Source organism: Musca autumnalis, unplaced genomic scaffold (assembly GCF_047663935.1).
Source record: "Musca autumnalis isolate F117 unplaced genomic scaffold, ASM4766393v1 scaffold_4, whole genome shotgun sequence".
In the NCBI taxonomy this organism is placed as follows: domain Eukaryota; kingdom Metazoa; phylum Arthropoda; class Insecta; order Diptera; family Muscidae; genus Musca; species Musca autumnalis.
Window position 1 is genome coordinate 250,781,603 of NW_027411977.1, and position 24,490 is coordinate 250,806,092.

Consider the following 24,490-nt stretch of genomic DNA (forward strand, 5'->3'; position numbering starts at 1 on the left):
AAGTTTATATTTCTTCATGTCATATCCATTTATTTATCATATATCGTATTTCAAACACAATCCATGTTAGAAAATCAAATAAATAGAATTAATAATAACAGGAAATTAAATTTTACGCTAAAATAAAATCTTAAGGGCTACCGAAAACAATTTTCCATTGATTTGTCAACCTTCTCACGCGAGTTTTTGGCCGGCTATCTTTCCGAATTGCAATATAATTTAAAAGATTCTTATGCACGTGTGTACGGTTTCATGGCGTATTCTTTTACATGTAAATATTATATATTATAAAAAGTACGAAACTATAATAGAAATAATAACGACTAAAGTAGAATCATGAATCTTCAATGATGGACGATCTGTTTATTTAGGTAGCCCATTAAAGCCTGCAGACGTTTTTTAATATTTTTCTGGTCATCCAACGTACATCCCAGTAGTACACTTTCGAATTTTTTGTCAACAGGTCCAGCATCCATATCTGTGACTGGATACGACATATTACCCGTTTCGCTGGCACTGCAACATGCATTCAAATACATCTGACACTTTTGCCGCGATAACGCTGGATCACCTAATGTTATCATCATATCGATGAGGGCATTAATCTGACTTAGTGAATCCTCCTGAGATTGGTCTCGTACTGTACGAACGTTAAGTTCAACTGTGGAAAGGCGTGCATTGACACGATGAATATAACATCCGATTTCTTCACGTTCGGCTGCAAAGAGAAGTAAAGATATTTATGTTAACATGACAATAGATTATTTTTGTTTTAAATGAAATTTAAGATTGAATAGACGACATCATTATACAAGTCTGTAAGAAAAGAGAAGTGGAATTTTTAAGACTGCTTAATTTTATTCACTAACATAGCGAAAAATTAAGTTAACTACCGAAAAATGGGGGTTATCGACAAATTTCGGTAAAAATGCCGTTAACTAGTTACAAAAATGCGCTACAGACCATCATATTGACATCTTAGTGGTTAATAGCGTGTAGATATGTGATTTTAATATGTTCCCGCAATTTTAGGTTGATTGTACCTTTGAGATATTTGTTTAATTAAATCTAAAGCTGATTTACGAAATGTCATTGTTTCTTGTTCATACAAAGTAGCAGGAAAAAAATCAGCAATTCGTCGGTGTCATGCTTAAGTGTTCCATACGCCATTTTCGACTTTTTGAGATACAGGTGGCTTCTAGGGTTATCCGGTATGCTCTTTCTGAATTTCTTGTCGGCTTTCTCCTATCTACTCTAGTTTCCGAGATATCCACGCCTCGGCGGGAAAGCATAAACTTTTTTCAGTTATGAAATTAATATTTTAAAAACTTACAAGTTTAAAAACACATTTCAAAAATCAGAATTTCAATTTTCGATTTAGAAGTATTTAATTTATTGATGCAAAGATGGAAAATTTTTTTGTCACTTTGTTCCATGTGATTTACAATATTTCACATTTGTGTCATAAGTGCGGATATGGAACAAATCTACAAAAATTCTTTTTTTTTTTTTAAAAAATCTCTAACTTTTATATTCCAATACATATTCCTCTAAATGTTTGCAAATATGTTCTATACACTATTATTAATATTTCAAGTCAAAAATATAAATATTTGCTTTAGCCAGCTCCACACAGTTGTGACGCAAAACATTAAAATGCGATTATCTCAAAACAGGCAAATGGCGTATGGAACACTTAAGCATTACACCGACGAATTGTATATTTTAAAGGTAGTGCAGCAGTTCCCATTAAAATTAAATTTAAAATCTCGGTATTTAGGGGAGAGGGGGCTTCTGGGATTCGTTAACTTCTCAAGACCCATCCTCACTGACAAACAGAGTATTGCTTCAAGTAAAATTAAATTATGGCTTACTTCAAATGATTTCCTCCGCAAACCACCGATCAAAATAATAGTTTAATATAGTTGTTAATACTTACATTCCGTAAGATTTTGCATTAAGTCATTGCTTTTAATAAGATCTATGGACATAAGCAAAAAGTCACGTTTTTCCTGAAGACCCAAAGCATCTTTACGAAACTTTTCCACTCGCGAATCCAACTGATCCAGTACTGTGACAAATCTACAAAATTAGGAGAGATAAAAGAAATTGTTGTTATTTATGCTGGAGTTTATAGATTAATAGGTATTCTTTAAAAGTTTTACAATTGATTTACCTTTCATTTAAATTGAAAGGCCTGTGTCTCATACAGTTCGTAATTTGTAATCATGTTCGTGCATATTTGTTTATTGCGATGAGGTATGGGGAATGTTTTAGACACAATATGAATAACATAAAAAAGAAAAAAATTAATTAATATCTACATTTTTGAACTTAAATTTTTTAAAATAAAATATCTAATTTTCTTCAAAATATTTTTTTTTTAATATTTCCAAAAAAGGTCTCGTTTTGCTTTGTGCACAAGTTCCACGATTGTTGTTTAACATAACTTTGTTGTTTTTTGAATAATCGATCTAAATATGGAAAGAAAAAATAATTTCTACAAATATTGTAAATGTTGTGGGTGGTGTTAATGTTTTGTTTCTTCCATATTATTTAGCAATTTAAATAGATACCGCACAAAAACTTGTTTCAGTTCATTTCATATGAAAAAAAAAAAAAACATAAGGCAACTAAATAAGTTTTAGTTTTTGCTGCTTCTTTATGCAAAACAATGGGATAATCAAATAACACATTTAAAGTAACCACCTGTCAATTGCTTTGCTGTAATCAACATGACCACCACCATAATTGGTTGAGGATGAGTTGCCAATGCCAGCAAAGTGGCGTGGTGATTCTACTTGGGCTGAAGACGAGGAGCCGCTGTTACTGGCATCCATGGCAGTGTCTCCGTGCAAGCCGTGCAAATAGTCAAAGTTCATCGAGGACTCTGAGTGATAAGGCACGGAGGGGTTATCACAATACTCCTGAGGTGGTGGTACAGGAGATGGATCAATTTCCATTTGATGATTTCTTTCTTAAAAGTGCCGAGTAAAGCGGGTTGAATTTTATGTAAATACTTGTTTAACACTTCTAGCTTCTGCTCCCAGCGGTAACGTACTAATGTATGTTTAGTTGTTTCACCTTATTGTTTGTTATGACAAACCAAAGATGAGTAGGCGGCTTTATGCCCAATGCCCAGTTGTGTTGTTTTTTAATACAGAGTATTTATCACAATATCTCCGCAAACACAGACACCACGTAAAATTAATTTTTCTATGAATTCAATTGCTCGGTTCGCCTTTTTTCCTAAACTTTATTCTCGCTGTTAATATTTTTGTAGTTTTGTTACACTGAAAAGACCAGAAACATAAGTTAATATAGATGTATTGTACTTTTACCTATCAATGGCCATGCTCATATCGTCTGCTGCGCTGTTTCTGCTGTTGTTTATGTTCTGAGCATTGTTAGTGGTGGAGGTTGATTCATTTTCTCCGAACAAATGGTCCCAAATATTATTTAAATTTGATGCAACATTTGATCCAAAACTGCTACTACCTGCAGTTTCAGGTCCGTTTTGATGTGTATTTGCACCCAACGTTTCGTCGAGACGACGCCGTTTTAACTTGCTAAAAATATTATCGAACATCTCATTGCTAGTCTAGAAGTTCTTGGAAAATACTGGTATTTGCCAGAAAATACTTTATAACTTCCTCTTGTTTGATACCGAGTACTAGTTCCCAGTGGGAAATTTAAGGGCGATTAAAGTAATTAAGGATTAAGTAAAAGGAATTATGTATTTTGTTTTGTTCTTTCTAGAATGAAATAACTTGCACGCACTTTCTCGAAACAACAACAGCCTCTTGAACATAAACAAAGCACCTCACACAGAGACGTCACTGTGGGATGAGACAAATGGTTTTTGCAGAATACACAAATACATACATGTTTCTAAAATGGTTTTGTTTTCTTATTCCGATAATATATTCCTCGGATTACCTTTGCCGGAATAAAGGACGATAAAAGTTCAAAAAGTACGAGACAATTTCGACGTTGAATTTGTGTAGATTGTTTTAATTTTTTTAATTATTTAGCGGTATTAATTTTCCAAAAATTAGTGTCGATAAATGAAAAAAATGTCTTCATTCTCTCTGCGGCTCTCGTAGAATTGTCATTCTCTCGATAACATTTGAGGCAATTTTGTTTTGCAGTATATCGATATATCGAGTAATCGATTTGTGGTAAGCAGGGTCCACTAGAGCTGGCAAAAAATCGATGGCACTATCGATAACATCGATTGTTATTTAAAGTTCAATATCGATAGATAGTTTTGCCTATCGATATTATCGGAATAAAAACCCCTAACCTGAAATCCATTGAAATAAATAGAAATTTCGCTGCTTTTCGGTTATGTGTGTGTAAGAAAGTAAGACCGTAGTCACACGTATACATTTTTCGGTAAAATATATGCTTTGTTCCAGAACCTGCAAGAATCTGCTATTTTTTACTACGATAGCATTTTTTCTTTATGTTATCGGAAAAAATAGTAAAAATTAGTAGATTCTTGCAGTACTGGACAATTGTCTCTTTGTTGATGAGAGAAGTCGTTTTATGCCATGTTCATACCAGCATTTGAATCACGTTGTTCGCTCTCGTAATTATGTACACGAATTAACCCGTTCGTACGACAATGTACACAATTCATAGCAACATGATTCATATTTTCATACTTTTTATTTACTGATTTTAAAGAAAGTTTCGTCTAAAAAACGAGTAAAATTAATTGATATGAACTGAAAAACTATTTGTCCTGCTTTCACATATCTAAATTATGTTTAATTATATTATTTTCATTCATCTTTTCTATTTTTTCCCACAATTTTTGTGTTTTCAGCACATTTTTTAATTTTTGTATTTTCAGAATTAAGGAGAGAGAGAACTGCCAAAATAACTTTTGGTATACAGACTTTCTGGCAGGCATTTAATTTTTGTTTCTAAATTTGTACGCGAATTTGAAACGATGGACACAAAATGCAACTGCAATAAAAGAAACGAGAAAATTTGCTAAGATTTGAATGTATACTAGTAGTTAAACCGTTTATTTTTCATTCATGTTTTGCAGTTTTTATAAAAATTTTTGTGTTTTTAATAAATTTTAAATTTTATATTTTTCTTGTCATAATTAATTTGTTTCGATAAATGTTCTCATTTGTTAGAGATGGGACATATTTTATCGTCGTTCGGAGAGTATTTTAAATTGAACAATGTACACAAATCGTTGTTCCTTCTCAAAATTTTGTATGGGAAATGAAGTAATTATATCGTTATTTGGGGTCGAACAACGAATAGAGAGCGAATTACCGTTAGTCTGAACAAGGCATTAGTCGTTGGGTGTAGAGCTGGCAAACCATCGATATTCCCAACATTAGATATTTTCGATATAATAGTTTAAAAAATCGATTGCTATCGATATTATCGTTAATTTGTCACCACCATTAATTTGGAAATGAAAATGGCGGAAATGTCTCCGCTTTTGTTGACGTTTTGCACAAATAGTTCACAGAAATCAAAAAGGAGAAAAAACAATTGCTTTTATTTAATAATAATACATTTTACTTTTTCGAAAAATTTGTACGTGTGACTACCAACTTACTTAAGCGGGGTACACACGATCAGTTTTGACTGTCGATTTTTCGGAGATTTCGATAAATGTTTTTTTGTGGTTGCCTGATGACTGACAAAAGTGAACGGCCACACTGGCAAGCAACCGATTATTTGAGCAAAACTGACAGTCAAAACTGATCGTGTGTACCCCGCTTTACATCCACAAATCCGTAAAGCCGCGATTTTCTATTAATTTCAATTAATTTTAGGTTAAACGTTTTTAATCCGATAATAGCGATAGACAAAACTATCTATTGATATTGTATTTATTACAAAATAATCGATATTATCGATAGTTTCCCAGCTCGATGGCAACATTAAGTGGGACACACATGTTCAGTTTTGACTGCCAGTTTTTCTCAAATAATCGGTTGCTTGCCAGTGTGGCCGTTCATTTTCGTCAGTCATCAGGCAACCACAAAATATTTCGTGGTTGCTGGACAGTTTGACATTTATCGATATTTCCGAAAAATCGACATTCAAAACTGGTCGTGTGTACCCCGCTTTAAGTGCAGTTCACACGACATATCGATAAAATTCAGTCCATATGGATCAGAACTTATATAGTCAATAGTTTAATGCATTGGTGATCACTTTCTTACGGTAGCGTAAAAACAAACCACACGTATTCTCTCTTTATTTCTCATTTGCCATTGCTTAGTAATGGGGAAAGTGTCTTACATGGTACAATAATACAGGTAGCATTATCATGCCAGCTGATGGTAACATAATGTGTCAACTGCATTGAATTGATGTCAAATTTTGACATCTTATGTTGCCAACAATTGCCGATGCGGCTACCTGTGTATTTGTACCATGGTGTCTTACCACTACTAATACTCCAACTATTCTGAGCACCCCTGGTTTAATGCATCATATTACAGTTTTTCTAATGACAATTTTTGGGTCAAACGGATTTTATAGATAGATGCACACTGCTTTTGGGTAGACCTCACTACTGAAATCTATTAAGTGAACAGAGTTATGATGTTTTACATGATGTTTCTATGAACTGCTTGTCTCACATAATAATAAAAAGATCTAAAATTTCCATTAGTCCTTGGGACCCAATGTATACCCCATATAATGAAATTGTTTCAATGAAACCATCTAGTGTGACCAAGGACTAACAAGCAGACTGGAACTTATTCCCAAACGAAAGGGATTTAAAACTGAGGCAAGGCACATTTACATAAGGTATGTATCATGGTGTAAGAAGTAAGGTGTTTGCATGAATTACAACAACTAAAAATTTTACAATAACTACATGGTTTTTTGGGAACTAAATGTCAATGACAACATTTTAATACTAGGGTCTTTCCAAAATAGTTCAGAAAAATTTACAGGAAATAAATGAAAAGATTTAAAATTTAATTTTAATTGGCATCAAAATTACTCTATACATAATGTGATACATTCTACACTTCAAATATTTATTATGTGGCACTGAATATAACAGATTGGAAATCTATTTATTAAATTTTGGAATATTCGGGGCAGTTCCTAATATATTCTGACAATTCAGTATATAAAAAAAGTTCAAAACCGTATGATTGTCACTTACACGAAGGCATATTCATATAAGGTCAATGCATGAATTCCCAGCAAAAAGTTTGCATCCGTGGATGCAGTTTAATCAGTACAAGTGTACAGTACAATTGCCGTTGGAGTACATCTTTTCCTATGAATTCACTTATGAATTTTACAAGCGAGCGCGCAGCTAGGATGCACTCCATTTTGCTTCCACAGCACACAGCTAGGATGCACCCCATTTTCAATCCAAATCACGGCTTAAGATCCAGTGCTTTGGATTGAATATGGATTGCATTTTTAATCAGTCTAAAGATGCAATAAAAATGCAAGCCATTGCGAAATATCCCAAAATAAATAAAATGCATTTATTGTTTGTGTAAAACAAGAACTCAAAGAACTTTATTATATTTATTATGTTATTTGTATACATACTGATTAAATGACCGTTTATATGTTTAAGTAGAAAAGTTATATATTGTAACTAACCTCTTATATACATATATCAAATTATTGTGAATACATGGAATCAATTTATCAATAAAAATACATACATACATTATATTTATTATATAAACACAAATTTAAAAAAAAGTTTCCATTAAATTCAATCATTTCAGCTTACTTCCTCCGTTCTCAACATAATCCAAGCGCATCTGATTTTGCTTCATCGTCCAAAAGGTTTTTTATGTTGCCTTCCCATCACTAGTTCAGTTTTCGGCAGGGACTCCAACTCCGCTCCATTAAAAATTTCTGTCTCATGAATTACCGCAAAAATGTTCGCAACTTAAGTTTTTATTTGTTTATTTTATAAAAAATTCTCCGAAATGTATACACTCTTGTTTGTCTTTTGAAGAAATGTGTAGGGATCAACCAACTGGTTTTTTCTGTAGGGATCTCTACAGCAACTGCTTATAAAATGTATCGAACGGAGTGCATTTTTCATAACTCTGTTGGACTACATCGAAAGATGTTGTGAAATCATAACTCCAATTGCACAACTTCCAAAATTTTTTGCTGGGTTACAACAATTAACAAATTTACAAAAACAACATTGTTGTTATTGAATAAATAAATATTGAATAATAGGGTCGTTCCAAAATTTTGTTCAGGAAAAACATAAATACATTTTGAAAATCCTCTAAAATAGAACAAATTTGAATCATAATGTAAATATAAAGCATACAGAACTGTCGTAGGTCATTGTTATTACACGTTTACGATGAAAAGAAGAATTTTATGGTAGCAAATTTTGAAGTTTCAAATTTCAATTACATTTTGAAAACTAATGGTCTGTTTCTCTAAGACGATTCGAATTCAAATTCGTTGGAATTGCCTGCGTACTCGATAATTTGTAAAAATTATTATAAATGTTTCCAAAACTGACAGTTGTATAAATAAAAAGTTACTAAAAAATGTGTTTCAGCAACATTTAGTAAGTACAAAGACAAACCTAATATAAACAATAAGTGTTGATAAAAGCTTTGTTCCCGTACTTTTTTATAATAAAACTCGTAAAAGAGAGAAAGAAAGAAGAAAGAAAAATTGTTGTTACACAAAAGTTTTTTTTCAAAAAGTTCGAGAACGCAAAAATGGAAAAAACGTCAAAAAAGCTGGAACATATCGCTCATTTTCTCAAAGAGTGACACATCTCGAAAAATCAAGTTTCGAGAAAAACGCGTTTTAAGTTGGCGATTGAAATTTGACTTCCCAATTTAAAAAGATTATTACACTAAAACTAAAATAACTACTTGGAACATATTTTGCAATCAGATAGCCAGATGTCAGTGCTAATTTTCTGTGCATGATCAAACATGATTTGAAGTGTTTTAGTGCTTCATAAACTGTTGAATTATGCGAAACTCGTATTAAATGAGCTGTAACTCGTCGAGTTTTAGAGATATCAGCATGAAAATTTGACACAAGATGAAGTAAAAGTCGTAGAAAAAATAGAAATTGCTAACTCAGAATACTCATTTTTTGAGTTATGTCACTCTTTGAGTAAATGAGCGATATGTCAAAGTCGGCGTACCCGCCAATCAGACGCCGGCATCCATGTTACTATTTTTTACACGCTCAAATTTGTCGAGTAAAAAGTTTTTAAAGAGAGCGTCATTCAGCGCCATTTTTGTTTAAAGAGAAGTGAACATTTTACAATTTTTTTGTGTACGGGAACGGGTTTTCGTGTAAAATGTGTAAAAGTCGTAAAAATTGTAAAAACTTTTTAGTTCTGGAACAAAGCTAAAGACAATATATGGGTAGGTTGCCAAACTCAAGACAACATCAAGAAACTCCACAAAAAATGTTTCTCGCCACTATCGTAAAAACTATCGTTATTCACTCGCTAATAATATTATTGCCGATATTCGAAATCGAAGGGTTTCCTGCCACAAACTGAGCGACGAATGAATCGTTTTCAATTCATTCTCGTGTGTCGTTCGCGAACAAAATATCCGCAAAACTATCGATTAACATTAGAAAACGATATCGTTTTCGATATCAATGGTATGGTGGGATGTATATGCATGAATTACAACAACTAACAAATTTACAAAAACAACATTGTTGTTATTGAAAATTAAATGTCAAAGAAAATATTGAATAATAGGGTCTTTATAAAAAGGAAAACCATAAATACATTTTGAAAATCCTCTAAAATAGAACAAATTTGAATCAAAATGTAAATATAAAGATTTAAAAACTGTCGTAGGTCATTTTTATTACACTTTTATGATGAAAAGAAGTTTTTTATCGTTGCAAATTTGGAAGTTTCAAATTTAATGAATAGACCCTATTACATTTTTAAAACTAAATTTACAAAAGAGCAAAAATACAGCTGATTGCAACTTCTACCTTCTATAAATGTGCCTTGATTGAAATATTTTTGATTTAGTGGCATTACAAAAACAAAATGTATTATAAAAGAAAGAACATCTATGCAAGTAATGTAAGAATTGGAACTACTTGAAAAAACAAGTATGAATTTTAAACATTTAGATAGTTATATATTAGCACAATTAATTAATGTTGCCAATATTGTACAAACATTATTAAAAAATGATAAAGAGTGATAAGACGCACAGTAGTCTACCAAGTTCGTTCGGAACCTGGGCACAGAGTAATTGAAAGATCTTAGGGGCAATGGAAGCATATTATACGCAACTCTAACAAGAAATGATCGCTCCAAAAGCGGGGTAAGCATTGGGATTCGGTACAAATTGTTACAAATTTTAGTGTAACCAGACAGACCTATTGTTTTTTTTCCAGCATACAAGGTTCACTTGAACTCCAACTACTTGGCAATAAGCAAGTTATAAAGATAAATTTTTTTGCGATAAAATATTCGTAAACTACTTTAAAAATTTAATTATTTATTATTTTTTACAATTTCCCGTGAACAACAAATGTTTAAATGTTTGACATGTCAGGGTTGATCCATGTTTGAAAGAAATATTAAGATGTGCAAAGTTTGTACCAAATCGGGTTTTTCCTTAGAGAGTTATCGTGTGCACCATTTTAACGAAAAATGTTGAACTTTTGTAGAGGAGGTACGGTATAGTGAAACGCAGAATAATTGATCATCTATAAATACAACGATTGCACAGTGGTCCCACATGTACGGGAAGGTGCGACAAAAATATTTATAATCGTCGGATCAATCTGATTTTTTCAGTATATGCTAAAAATATGTAAAAAATACTTTAGCCAAAAAATCATCAATATGGGTCCAGTTTTTCCTATAGCCCCCATGTAGCGGTACCACCCAATTTCAGGTATTTTGAAGCTTTTATCTAAATTTTCGACCCTAATTGGCTGTACTTTGGTATTTGGGGTTCCCTATGGTCAAAAATGTTTTGCGCCAAAAATTGTGGTCGTAGGTCCAGGTTTCGATATAGCTCTCATATTACGATACCTCCCGATTTCAGGTATTTTGAAGATTTTATAAACATTTTCGGCCTGAATTGGTTGTAATTTACTATTTGGAGTTCTTAGTGGTCACAAAAAGGTCTCCGACTGGTATCGTGGACAGGAAAGGAAACAAATTATTCCATTTGAAGTCAGAATATTTCATGGTAGGGGATCACGGTGCTCTTGAAATCATTTTAAATGGAAAGTGCTTACACCTTGGAAGTTTTTGTGGATTCTGAAACTACAATGTTCATAGATGAGAAAAATCAAAAAACAAAAAAAATCGCCGGAGCGATTTTTAAATAAATCGCGATTTAAGTTGACATTTTCAGAGGTTGTTTAGTTTTTCACGATTTTGCTTAAAAGCCGCCAGTCCAATCGAAATGGAGCTAAAGAAAATGTTGTAGCTATGAAAATTATCTATAAGACCGACCTTTATGGTACTTTCGTAGTTTTTGAGATATAGAAGTTCAAATTGGGACAATGCACTGACTGTATCGCCCCCTTATAAAACAATGCCATGAAGGGTGCGCCTTAACTAACTTTTGATGAAAACCGCTTACACAGGGAAAGTTTTTGTGAATTCTGAAACAGCAGTGTTCATAGATGAGAAAAATCCAAAAACAAGAAAAAATCGATGTAGGGATTTTTAAATAAATCGCGGTCAAAATTAACATTTTTAAGTGTTTTTTAGGTTTTCACGATTTTGCTTGGAAACCGCAAGTCCAATCGAAATGGAGCTAAAGAAAATGTTGTAGCTGTGTAAATTCTCTAGAGGATTGACGTTTATCATTTGTTCCCAGCCTGTACCATTTTTGAGATAAAGAAGCTCAGTTTACATTTTTAGGTTTTTTCGTTAGGGTTTCGCGATTTTGCTTGAATACGGTAAGTCTTATCGATATGGGACCTGAGAAAATCTTAAAGGTGGAAAATTCTCTACAAGACCGGCTTAAGTAACTTATCCTAAGTTGTAACATTGTTTTAGATATATAAGTTTAGGTTGGGAATTTGCAGTCATGACATTGTTTTATAAGGGGCGATACAGAATTAAATTGAATTTGAGCTTCTATATCTCAAAAACGGTAAATATAAACCGACGACAATACCATAAAGGTCAACCTTGTAGAGAATTTTCATAGCTACAACATTTTCTTTAGTCCCATTTTGATAGGACTCGCGGTTTCTAAGCAAAATCGTGAAAACCTAAACAACCCCTAAAAATGTCAACTTAAATCGCGATTTATTTAAAAAGCGCTCCGGCGATTTTTTTTTTGTTTTTTGATTTTTCTCATCTATGAACATTGTAGTTTCAGAATCCGCAAAAACTTTCGAGGTGTAAGCACCTTCCATTTAAAATTGTTTCAAGACCACCGGTACGACCGAACTTTACATTTTTACTTGTCTTTCATATTATATGTAGAATCATACATATATTAAAAATATACAAATGTAAAAAAATACACTCATAAGTAGATCAAAAAAAAAAAAAAAAAAAAAAAAGTCGAAATCTTTAAAGAAAAAAACCAAAACAAAGAAGAAACTGAGAATACAGTACTACGGCATATTCACTGAAATGACCAGAGGCATCGTCGGTATTTTTAATGTCACACACGAAAATGCAAATATATGCAGCTGGAACCAAATTTTATGTAATCTTGACATTATTTCGAACATTCTTCAAAAATTTGGAGAGTGGCGAAGGATGGCGAAGTTAGTAAAACTCTACTTCAATTTTTAGGACTTGGAAAAAAAATCGACAAAAAAAAGTATTATAAAAAATGGGATTTCCAGCACATTTTATGCGAATAATGAGTACAAATTTTTATGTGAAAGTAATTAGAAAATCTTGTACTAAAACTTTCATTTCGAAAAAAATAATTTTATCCTTTCAATTTTGAGGCACTTGCCTTGTAAAATGTCACAACCTTACTGATGTTTTTAAAGTTTTTAAGAGATCATACGTAAATGTCAACTTCTTCTGTTTTGTTACGTTAAATGCCGCTATAAATTACAAAAACAGTGCTGGAATATTAAAATATGATATGTTTAGAGAAAATTTGCTGAATTGTCGCAGAGATTTGCTGATACCGATTTTTGTCGTAGCGAAAAATTTTGATGTTTTTATATTCTGAAAAAAGCTCAGAAAAGCACCAAAGTTTTAATATGGAGGGATTTTAATCGAGTTTCAAGTTAGCTAAAACGGGAATTTATTGAAGGACCCATATTTTAGGGCCATTGTCGCACTGAAGCATGTAATCTTTAATCCTTACGCTTAAAGTCCTTTTGATTTAATTGTGTCATAAATTGTGCCACCACAGTGGGATATCACAGCATATTTAATACACAGCTTAAATGGTTTTATAGCGCATCGACTGAGTAAAAATCTTCTAAAAATTGGTGTTGGTTTCACTTAGGACCAGAGCGGCGAAATACTCACAGGAATTCTACTCGAGTTGGATTTACCAATATATGTATATACTAAATACAGATTAACTAATATTTTGTTCAAAAAATTATAATTTCGGTAATTAACGACATTTTTGGGTAAGTTAAAAACCAAAATAAAGTTATCGCTAAGTGCTACCGATAGTTAAAGTGTTCCCAATTTTTTTAAGACATTTCATTCTTCCTTAAAATATTCAAATAACAAAAAGAAACAAAAATTAAAATTTGTTTGCTGTAAAATATGGAATTATTTTTCAATTGCACTTTATTTTATATTTAATGTAGTAGGTATATAATTTATATATGTATGTCTTTAGGCTTTTTCATTTACAATAATTTTGTGTTGTTTTTTTATTATGTATACTCGTCGTTTATCGAAAATATTTAAAAATTATGTACATTTCCTTCTATTAATAATTTCCTTTCTTTTGTTAAAAAAAAACTTTTTTTCTTAAACAAGTAACATGGTGATCATAGATAGATAAAAATAAATATGTATATGTATTTGTATACACACATAGATATATGTGTGTGATTTTACATCAAAACAATATTGAAAATTTTTATAAAAAATATTGCGCCTCGTTTTGCAGAAAACAAGAAAAAAATACGTGTATTTGCGAATCTTGTTGTTGTTATTTAAATAAGTAAATAGCATAACATAAAATTGTATCTAAAAAAATTCTAAATTGCACATAGGATTTTTAAACAATTATTATTAAAAATTGTGAAACAAAGAAACAAATATCAAGAATATCATTTAACTACACTAGTCGTATTCATAATAGAAGTATTTTCTTTTACTTAGGATGTGGTCTGACCATATTACAAAAATAAGACGGAAGTTTGAGAGGGTTGGTCCAATGCGTCATGCACATGTCTGGACCCATTTAAATAAAAAAAACACATATATTTAATTAAATTTGCTAAAGCAATACGAAAATTAAAAATTTAATATAAATTCTTCTAAATTCAAAAACAAAACATGACTTAAAACAATGACTTCGGTTAAGCTGAAACTAAAAACAAATGCACATTGCAGGCATGCATCCATTGGCCACCAATGGATAGATAAATGGAATAAAGTTTTGCTCACAACACCTAACGTTAACAATGCTAGACGGAAGAAAATATCATCGTCGATGGTTACATGGGCAACTATAATTTGACTAAAAAACATTATTTTCGATTCTTCGTAATTAAATTTAATAAATTCTTAGGTTATCTAAATCAACATGTCAAGACTTATGTCATAATATTTATACATATGCTTACATAGTAGAGAGAAAAAATATATGTATGTAGTAAATTTTTTTTATAAATATCTATGTATAAAGTTTAAAATTTAGAAGACAGCTTTCATTACAATAGTACATTGCACTTATGGCTAGGGTGTTTCTGTGTGTGTATGTGGGGGATGGGTGTCCCTCTGAGACATGGAAAGCAATTGCAAAGTCACCAATGTTGGATACAAAACAAAAATTTTCAATATAAATTTTTAAATTACATTTTCCTATCAACAAAAAAAAATATTAAAGCTTTTAAGCCTCATAGGCATGATAACTCTTCGAGTCATATTTCTAGAAACTCCGACTCGCCTAATCGAAAACAATGTGATCGTTCGTGAAAGATGGCGAAAGGCATTGGCCGAGGCTTTACAATTTATAAACAGTCTCAATGGGTTATGTTAAAATTATAAAATAGTAAAGAACAGTATTAATTAAGTAAAAAGGCAATACAACTATTTACAAACTTAAAAATATACATTTTTATAGTGGCTCGGACAAGACTTCTTGCATCATTATCATATATTTATGTGTGTATGTAGGTGTACAGAGGGGAATGTAACTAGGGAGGCCATAAACAAACGAATTTCCAGTAATAATTCGAATCGAAAATCATGTATTTTGATTCATTGGAATATTCTATCGAATTACTTCTGTAAATGCTGTAGGGGTATGTATGACTCGGTTTATTGTTTTTTGTTTGGAATCAAACTCTTGCAATCATTATTTCCAAACTCTGTAATAAGAAAATGAAAACAAAAGAACATTATTAAAACATAACGTCATTTCTCTTTCAAGGTTTTACAAAGTAAAAACCATCGTCTTCCTGTGTGGAACTAAGTATGTGCTCGACTTGCTAACTGGACTTATTTTCTAGACATGGTAATTGGCATATAGCGAGGCAGTTAAACTATTCTTCAACACTTATCGTAGGAGCTCATCCGAAAGGCTAAACTAAATTAACTCCGTAGATGCAACAAATGATATCGTAAGCATGGAGAAGTAATTAAATAACAATAATAATAATAATAATAAATTACAGAGACAGACGGTTTGCAGTCAAAGCTTAGCAATTGGGGAGTTTCTTCGTTTCTAAGAAAATAAAAAATGGGAATGTTGTCGGAGCAAAGCTGTTGCAAAGAGTAGACGTGGGCGGGTAAAGATGTTGTCAAGACTTTATTGTTTTGTGTGTTTGCGATTCCTTGTTAACGCTTTGTGTGGCAAGTCTTTAAGACTTTTTGAGGTTATGTTTGTTTACAATAGCCTGTAGTTTGTGCAATTGACTTAGTAGACCAGCGTTTGAATCTTCCAGAGATTTCACACGCTTCTTGTAGTCAGAGTTTTCGTTTACTAAGATTTCGACTTTACGTTCCAGTTGGTCCATATATTCCTTCTTTTTGCGCCTACTCTCCTGAGCGGAAATCTGAAAATGGTACAGGCAGAAGGGCCTTTGTGAAAACGGTTCTTTGAGAAAGGATAGTGAATATTGATTTACCTTGTTTTTTATTTTACGTCGAATTTTCTTTAGAGACTTTTCTTCTGCTTTGGTTAATGGTAGCTTTTGTGGAATGGGATATCCTTCAGCCAATAACGTTCGTTTCTCCTCTTCAGTTAAGATGAGTGTTCCTGTGGAACCCTTCTGTAAGGTAATGCCAAACTGAACGTAAGAATACCGTTTTATTATGAATTACAGTTCAACTTACCGGTTGTGAGCTTATCAATGGTGTGTGTATTGGTTGGCGGGTAGTGCCTCCACTTGTGTGTCGACCCATGCTTACTGTGGAACTTGAGTTGGAGGTAGTGGACGAGGCAGAACTGTTAGTGTTGCGTCTTATAGATGTGACAGTTAATATGCCACTTGTCGGCTGCCCGACCGCAGCGGTAGACCTCGCAGTAGCTGATGACGTGGGTGATTGCGGTGAAAGCATGTGTTCAGGTGTGAGATTACCCTCGGAGCCATCACTGGAGAGCGACGAAGGCGGGGTCAAAGGCAAACCATACGACTTAGCAATCGGAGGAGACGTTGTTATAAAAGTGCCGCTATTGGAAGTTGCTCCCTCTGATTTAATTGTGAACTTGGGAATAATAACATTTTGTGCGGGGCTAAGTATTATTTGCTGAGACTTGAGCAGGTTTTGCGAAGACGGGGTAAGTTGCAGACATCCATCCTGAAAATTGTTAAATGGTTGTGTTATAGTATGCTACATATTCACTCGACTTCATATTATCAAACTCACCTTGTGCTCAAAAACGAGATCCGAATTTGTGAATGCAGCCATGTTGGCCATTGTTAAACTTAATGTTCCACCATTTGTGTTGTTACTGTTGGCAATGTCACTCGCTTCGGGACTACCAGGACAACTGGAGTCGGGAGACAAGGGCTCGTTTTTAATGCAGGACTCATCGATCTCAATGTCTGAGCATATATCTGGGGACTGGCTACCATCCCGCGACGATGTACTCGATGCACAATCATTGTCCATTGGTTCATTTAGCTCGTCTTGAGGTAGATATTGTTGTTGATGTTGCTGTTGTTGATGTGTCTGCAACTGTACGGCGGGCTGTCGGACCATTATTTTCTGATTATTATCTGAGGAGGTGGCATTTATGGTATTACTCAAATTTTGAGAATTGTCCAAATTTCGCAGGTTTAGTGTTATGGGTGTGCTGGCGGAAATCTTACATATGTTGCCATACATACTCGATACATGGCTCATGCTACTGCTATTGGAGGACAATGTGGGATTAGATTGACTGCACAGACTTGAGCTAGATGTTGAAGCTGCAGATACCATAGGATTTAATGTTAATCCTGTGGTCCCGGCATTGCTGCCTGAGAGCATTGAAGAGCAGGGAGAAATGGACAAGCATTTCGGGTCAATAGTTGCCGCACTGCTTAGACCTCTGATATTGGATGTTGCAGTTTTCAATGAAATTGCCGGATAGCATTCATCTTCCATATCTGTAGGAGCAAACAAACACATCCAGTTAAATAACAAGTCATCATTTTTCATAGTTCAAAAGAATTGTATAGGTCACAACATCAATTGGAACACTTATCAAGGACACTGCGAAGAAACATAAAAAATCAATTAATTTGTTTGATTTGGGACTGGTACCTATGTGTACTTAGTACGACGCGATACATTCATTGTTTGTGTACCTACATTGCGATTGGGAAATACTGTTGTCGTTGATGTTTTCATTTTCATTTTTTGTTATTATTTTTTCCAATTTTAAACACGCGTCATTCTAGTTTCTCCACACTTGTGTTAATATTGAATTCATACGGTATTTACATAGCCGCTACCAATTTCTGTCTCCAGCATTGTTTTTAACAATCCCAACTGGGTATTTTCAATAAAAATATTTTTTGTTGATAAATGATACACAAAACAATTATACTGGGAGCTGTCAGCAACAACATCGAAATCGTTGTGCTAACCTCAGGTGGAATAGACAGGGGGGGTACTTATTATCTCTTTTATTTCATTTTAAAGCTACTCTATTCGCTTTGTCCATTATTTGGTGTATGGAAATAAAACACTTGTCGATGGTTTGCTAAGCTTTGGCATTCTCATTGTAAACTTACCATCCATTTTTGTGTGAAGGCTGTGAGGCGAATCGGGCAAAGAGTCGCCATCACTGTTGAGGCTGTAGGAATGTTCAGATTTTATCGGTAGAGTTCCATTTAGCAGAGCATCTGATATTAATTTGTCGTTGAGGATGACAGCGGCATCTTTAACATCGCGCTCCAGAAACCAATCATTCATATCACTGTCAGTGGACAATTTCAAAGAGTCCGTCTAGAATGTAGAACAGATGACAATTGATCAATATATGAAGCATATTTAAATGTAATATAATATGTATGGATTTACATAGCTAGTACATATGTATCAACGTACTTTACAATGTAAATATGACAATGAAATAATTAGTTTTTCATGCATGATAATCATGGCTAAATGTGTTTAATTATTGTTAGAAGTTAGAATTTTAAAACAGAGATGTATACGAACTCGTTTTTTACGAAAATTTCATTTAAAAATTGTTTCCGTTAAATCTGACATTGATATATGAAAATGTGTTTTTATGTACATCTTTCTGTCTATCTATTCAATGTTTTTGCCGCAATGCCCTTGCATATAGACGCACATACATCTATATGTATGTCATGAGGCGCAACAGTCTGCCAGTTAGTCAGTATCTTCATATCTTATCTAGAAAATTGTTTGTAGTCCCATTCATTCCATTGGCGGCCACCATCATTTTACACCTTTGGATGGAAATGTGAGTTAAAGAGTCAGTCAGAATCATTAGAAACGCAACATCCATAATAAAAAAACATTGTTTATATTTAGCAATCAAGCATTCCTTTAAATTAGATAAATAGAAAATAGTTATATTTTTTTTCATATCAAGAACGTTGCAAAAACTGATCGACAGTTATCTATGCGAAATAATTTGTTTTATTCCTTGACATTGGCGGAGGGCGGCCTTCGATAACGTTGTAGCGAACACTTTAAGACTAATAAAGTGAGTTGCATTCTTTTTAATTCGGCAGTCAAGACATCAATGTCAGGATGAACAAAATTGGTCAATATTTGTTTTTGGCTTCAATTCGCATTTGACTCTAACAAACCTATCAAAATCCAAGATAATAAATGAAAATTTATTGTCGAATTTAAATTTAGTCGAAATTTATCTCCAAATCCATTTGTTTCGCTTTACCTAGATTGGTACATACATACACTATATTTATGTACATATTTATTGATTATTATTAAATATTATTTTTTTGTGCTTTTTGTTTTGGTGACTTTTATATTTTTTTTAGTTTGATACGATAACCACTTCAAGTGGTTTTTATTTTCTTTTTGTGTGTGATTGAATTATCTTTTGGGAAATTTGAAGTTTGGTGGTATATTCGGGTAGATTCTCATACTAATATATAAAATAGGTTATTATGTTTGACAAAGGGCCACAAAACTTGGACTGAGAGGAAATAGAGGGAAGTCAATGTCGGCTTTCCTAAATTTGTCATACGAGTATTTATTTATTTATTTACTTATTTACTTACATACTTATTTATTTATTTATTTTTTTTATTTATTTATTTAATTCAATAACTGTTACTTAAGTCTTTAAGTTCAACAAATAGTATTAACAAATTATAAAATTTCTGAGTTGAGCTTTATAAAAAAAAACAATGGTATAGTTTATTTCATAATAGACTTATATTTAATTTTGCTTTTTTCACATGATCCACCCTAATCTTAATACACAGAGATAGTCAGTCGAAGGCGCACGACACTTGCTGTCCTCAAAATTGATTAACTTATGGTTGTGCGATGTTTGTTATTTTCGGACATGATAAAAATAATTGTAGCAAATTGTGATTGCATAACCATCTCTCAACAGTAAAATGAAGGGTAATTGGATTCCTACTATAGCTTTGTCACAGATTATGGCTATCACAGATAAAAACACCGATTACAGCTATCATTTTGAAATATATATAGATTTATTAATACATTTTTTATATAAAATATTAATATATCACTTCATTGACTTGTCAAGTTTACAAGAATTATTTCTTTTCCGAGCTATTGAAATGGTGTTGGCCCTGAACGATAAGAGAGATGTGTTTTAGATAGAATTGCTTGTCCTCATGTGCCTGCAAGTACATATGAAACATTTTTAAAATGTCGTATTTAATGATCAATATGGAGTTTCAAATAAATCCTGTGCTTTAATTTGTCAATAACTCTGGCTAGAAAATAAACAAAATGCTCACACGATAATTATATGTATACGTTTTAAATTATTTCAGCGGAGTAGTGTGTGATGTGTTTGTTTATAACTATTTTCTGTGCTTTTTGTTGTTTGAAAGTAATTATAATAATTTGTTAAAAACAATGTCTATTTTTTTTTTTCAAAATCTGCTGTCTGGTAAATCGTGACTGCAAATGTATACAACTTCGTTAATGTCGGTTTATTTATGGAATTCATTAGAATTTTGTTCAACTTGAAGTCATTACCGATAGTAGTACTAAAACACATTATACCTAATTTTAAATCATTTTTAGAGATATCCTTCAAGTTCGATCATCGTTTACGCATTGTCTTTCATTTGTGAAAATATACAAATTAAACAAAGAAAATGATTAGGTTTTCATATTTATTAATTTATTAAAAAGTCCAAAGGTCAACAATAATTATTACAATTAATTTATTTATTTAATATCAAAATAACGGCTTAAAATATGAGTCGTCGAGTATATATTTATACAATTTAAATCATTCATTCGGATCAAAGTAACTTGCTTTAAAAGCACATTTGTAGCATATTTTATTTGAAGTCCTTAGTTTTGGCACACCCTGTGGCCAAACATTTGCTTTTGGACATTCATAACAAACAAAATAAATAAGCCACAGGAATGTCTTTTACACACATGTCGTAAAAGTATCATTCATAATATTGGTCATCGACACCAACACTCGCTCACACTTTCTCTCCGTCTCAAAGTTGTCTCTCATTGAAACGTGCTCTGAAGTTGTGAAGAAAATTATAAACCGTTCTGACCAAATATTTATAAACACAAACACTTGACCAACAGAATAAATATAAGTATAAATAAATAACTGTAAATATGTCTGTTTGTATGCAGCACCGTCTTCACTTATTCGCTTACACACACGAACATACCTACATACATACATACCAGTCCATAATATGAATGGCAAAAAAGAAATGCGTAATGTTTCTGGTATTTCAAAGCTCAGCTTCGATATCCATACGTGTGAATGTACATATGAATGTATTTGTATGTACATATGTATGTGTGTGGTCTGAGCTTCACACATGGAAAATTGCAGTAAACAGCTTTACGGTTTGAGTTTATCTACAATGGTCAGTGCGGCCCGACCATGGCCAAGAAAGAAGAACTTGTTCATGGAGCAACTAAGCGACCATAAACTAGCAGCCAAACAACAATATGTCTGTCTCTCCACCTAACCACTTTCCTAACATCTTCTCATTATGGATGTGTGTTACGATGGTCAACGATCGGCTATCTAACTGGCGTAATAAATGCCAATGCAAACAAACATCGTCAGAAAACAATACAACAGGAACTGTGTTCACACATCCCCATGCACAATGTGGAAAAGGGGAACATTTTTCCTGACAAAAATTTGTCCAAATCTATGCACTTTGGAAATAAATTCCAACACAACGATTGTTGTAATTCAAACAATAAGTATAATTATTATTCTAACATATTTTTACTTTCAATTTTACCCATTATTTTCTCTGAGTGTGTACCAAGCCAGGCTTGTGAACGAAAAGTTCTTATGTTTTGATACCAACGAAGCGTGAACCAACCACGCTAACGGTTCAACAACCTTTCTTCGTGTTGAAATATTGTTAAGAATTAGCAATTCTTGTAAGAAGGTAAAACCAACAACAACAACAACGACGACGAAAATTCGAAAGAATGAAAGCTCGTAAAGTATGTAGCATAAAATTTTAAAATAGGGTCGCTTATGAAAGAGGGACATAAAATAAAAAGCAAAAGGCGTGGATACATACGGAGCACACATACAAATTAACCATCCGAAGAAGAAGGAGGAGAGGAGGAGTAGGAGGAAAACAAAATAGTAGAGAGAAAGGTACAAAGAATCAGGTTGAATACGGTGATATTTCGGAGAACCTGGCCGAGTGGTAGGTAGTTACAAACGTTGCTGAGCATACATTCTGTGTTGATTTGTGTTAAGCGTGAAATAAACACAAACTCATCGGCTCAAGAATTGCTAAGTCACATCAATGACCATTTAAAAAAAGTCGTACACAAATACACACACAAATTCCGCTGACACTAATTCTTGTTCTAGTCTGTTGTGAGATTCTTTCATAGCCGACGACCGAAAGTCATTTATTTTTAAATCTGACGCACTACTTTTGTCGTTTTCACGAAGAAAGTTAACTGCTGATCATTTTTGGCATTAAACTGTTGATTTTTACTTGCGTGCCATTTACATTAGACCGGCTTACGCAATACAAAATAGCAGCTATTCTGACTACCGGATAGGTATAAGCCAAAATAAAAGGCCTTATTTCGTCAGTACTCCATAGGGTTGAAACGAAAAGTGAAGTATGACATAGATTTGTATACACACCAATATTTAAGGCATAACTTTCATCATGTATAAATGTTGTGGATGTGATTTAATAAATTTGAAATTGTTAATTCCTCTACATAAAGATTTAATTTCAGAATGTTTGAAAAGATAAAAATCGCCTAAAGATAAAACGTCCGAAGTAAACTCTGGGGCTCTGCTTTGGGATCGTTCCAAGTCCAAGATATAACATGGTCGTTGGACCTACCTGTATATCAAATTATTAGTAAGTATAGATCGGTTAAGTGAGACAACGAATTAAAAAGCATATGTTTATCTATGAAAGGGTTTTCTTGGAATAAACATGCATAATCATATGTGATTGTGTGTGTGTATCTTATTGTTATTTAAAGTGACACACTCCTGTATTATTCACCGGAAATAAACAGAAAAGAAAAAAATGAATGCACAACATAGACATAATATACTTACACATAATATACATATAACACATGATGATTGAATGCATGATGAATTGTGGTTTTCTATTTTTAGTGTAGAGGCCGTTGTTGTTCAAAGACTTGATTTTCTTGATTGTTGTTGTCATATGCATTAGAGAATCGAAACAAAAATTGATAAAATTCAATGTAATGGAACATTTAATGTTTGTTTTTTTACGCTGACAAAGCGTGATCCGGTTTAATGGACCTAAATACGGACAACAGCTTGCATGTTTAAGAAACAACAGGTAAAACCAAATATATCCACACTTCATTCATGCCATTTCACAATCATAAAACTAAAAAAACTCGTTTTTGATTTTGGTCGAATTTGAACTAATTTTCAATGATGGTTAATTTTTTTCTTTTGTCCCCCCTCCAAAGAGATCCAAAAAGACATTTTTATTACTTTCAACATCATGATCGTAACGATTGAATGTGAATGGTATAAGTATCCCTGAATTTGTGTGAATATGTGTGTGTGTGTTCGTTGTGAACAAGTTTTTTGGATTTTCGCAAAGAAATGAAGAAGCCCTTGAGAAAGTTTAGCTTTGCTGAAGGTGCTCGCCGCCCCATGGCTGTGAGTCCCTTCTCTCGATAATTCAAACATGTTAATGTATAATCTATCTTGGTGGGTATTGAAACCTTTCACATTTTGATTTCGATCGCTAACTGTGGCTAGGTCCCTTCTTATTGCCTGTCAGACAGACGGCCATCGCTTACAGTCAATTGTACAAGATACTCCGCCACTATTTGGTATGCATTGTTGTGAGGCAGGCGAAAAACCCTGTCACTTTTTTACACAATTTTATTTTTGCAGATATATCTGCTTTTTCAGTTGGCTTAGTTGTTGTATCAATTTGTGTGTAGGTATGTTTGGACTGCTATAACATTTGTGTCGTTGTTGCCTTGCTAAACAAACTTGATGATGTATTTCTTCAACAAAGTCTCCGTCGATAGAGAAGGGGGAACAACCATAGCCAGTCAGTCAAGTTTATTGGTAGTGACGATGGTGCTTTGTCTGTCAGTGGTAGTTGTAAAGTGAAAGGTGTTCGCTCCCACAATTCAAAGTTCATAGCGTTGCTTCATATT

General features: G+C 33.0%; 2 protein-coding genes across 8 annotated transcripts in view; both read right to left on the minus strand.

The window, feature by feature from the left end:
• Positions 1-9: 9 nt before the first annotated feature.
• LOC141402772 (BAG family molecular chaperone regulator 2) lies at positions 10-4,147 on the minus strand. Of its 6 annotated transcripts, none has more exons than XM_073984704.1 (5): positions 3,886-4,127; positions 2,710-3,293; positions 2,177-2,197; positions 1,940-2,082; positions 10-718 (listed from the first exon to the last, which is right to left on the minus strand). In XM_073984704.1, exons 2-5 carry the CDS (start codon positions 2,961-2,963, stop codon positions 345-347), a joined length of 792 nt encoding a protein of 263 aa, XP_073840805.1. In that variant the 5' UTR covers positions 2,964-3,293; positions 3,886-4,127; the 3' UTR covers positions 10-344. The 6 variants fall into 6 exon arrangements, with proteins under 6 accessions (XP_073840805.1, XP_073840806.1, XP_073840808.1 ...); XM_073984705.1 differs by lacking the exon at positions 3,886-4,127 and adding an exon at positions 3,499-3,814; XM_073984707.1 differs by lacking the exon at positions 2,177-2,197 and having other exon boundaries at positions 3,886-4,147.
• Positions 4,148-13,712: 9,565 nt separating this feature from the next.
• The window catches only part of CrebA (Cyclic-AMP response element binding protein A), a 220,645-nt gene continuing 209,867 nt past the window's right edge, over positions 13,713-24,490 (minus strand). For both annotated transcript variants that reach the window (XM_073984692.1, XM_073984693.1), the window contains 5 exons: positions 18,367-18,580; positions 17,012-17,736; positions 16,478-16,942; positions 16,270-16,413; positions 13,713-16,197 (listed from right to left, as the gene is read on the minus strand). In XM_073984692.1, coding sequence (XP_073840793.1) covers positions 16,003-16,197; positions 16,270-16,413; positions 16,478-16,942; positions 17,012-17,736; positions 18,367-18,580 — 1,743 coding nt within the window. In that variant the 3' untranslated portion in view covers positions 13,713-16,002. The remainder of the gene's footprint in view (positions 16,198-16,269; positions 16,414-16,477; positions 16,943-17,011; positions 17,737-18,366; positions 18,581-24,490) is intronic.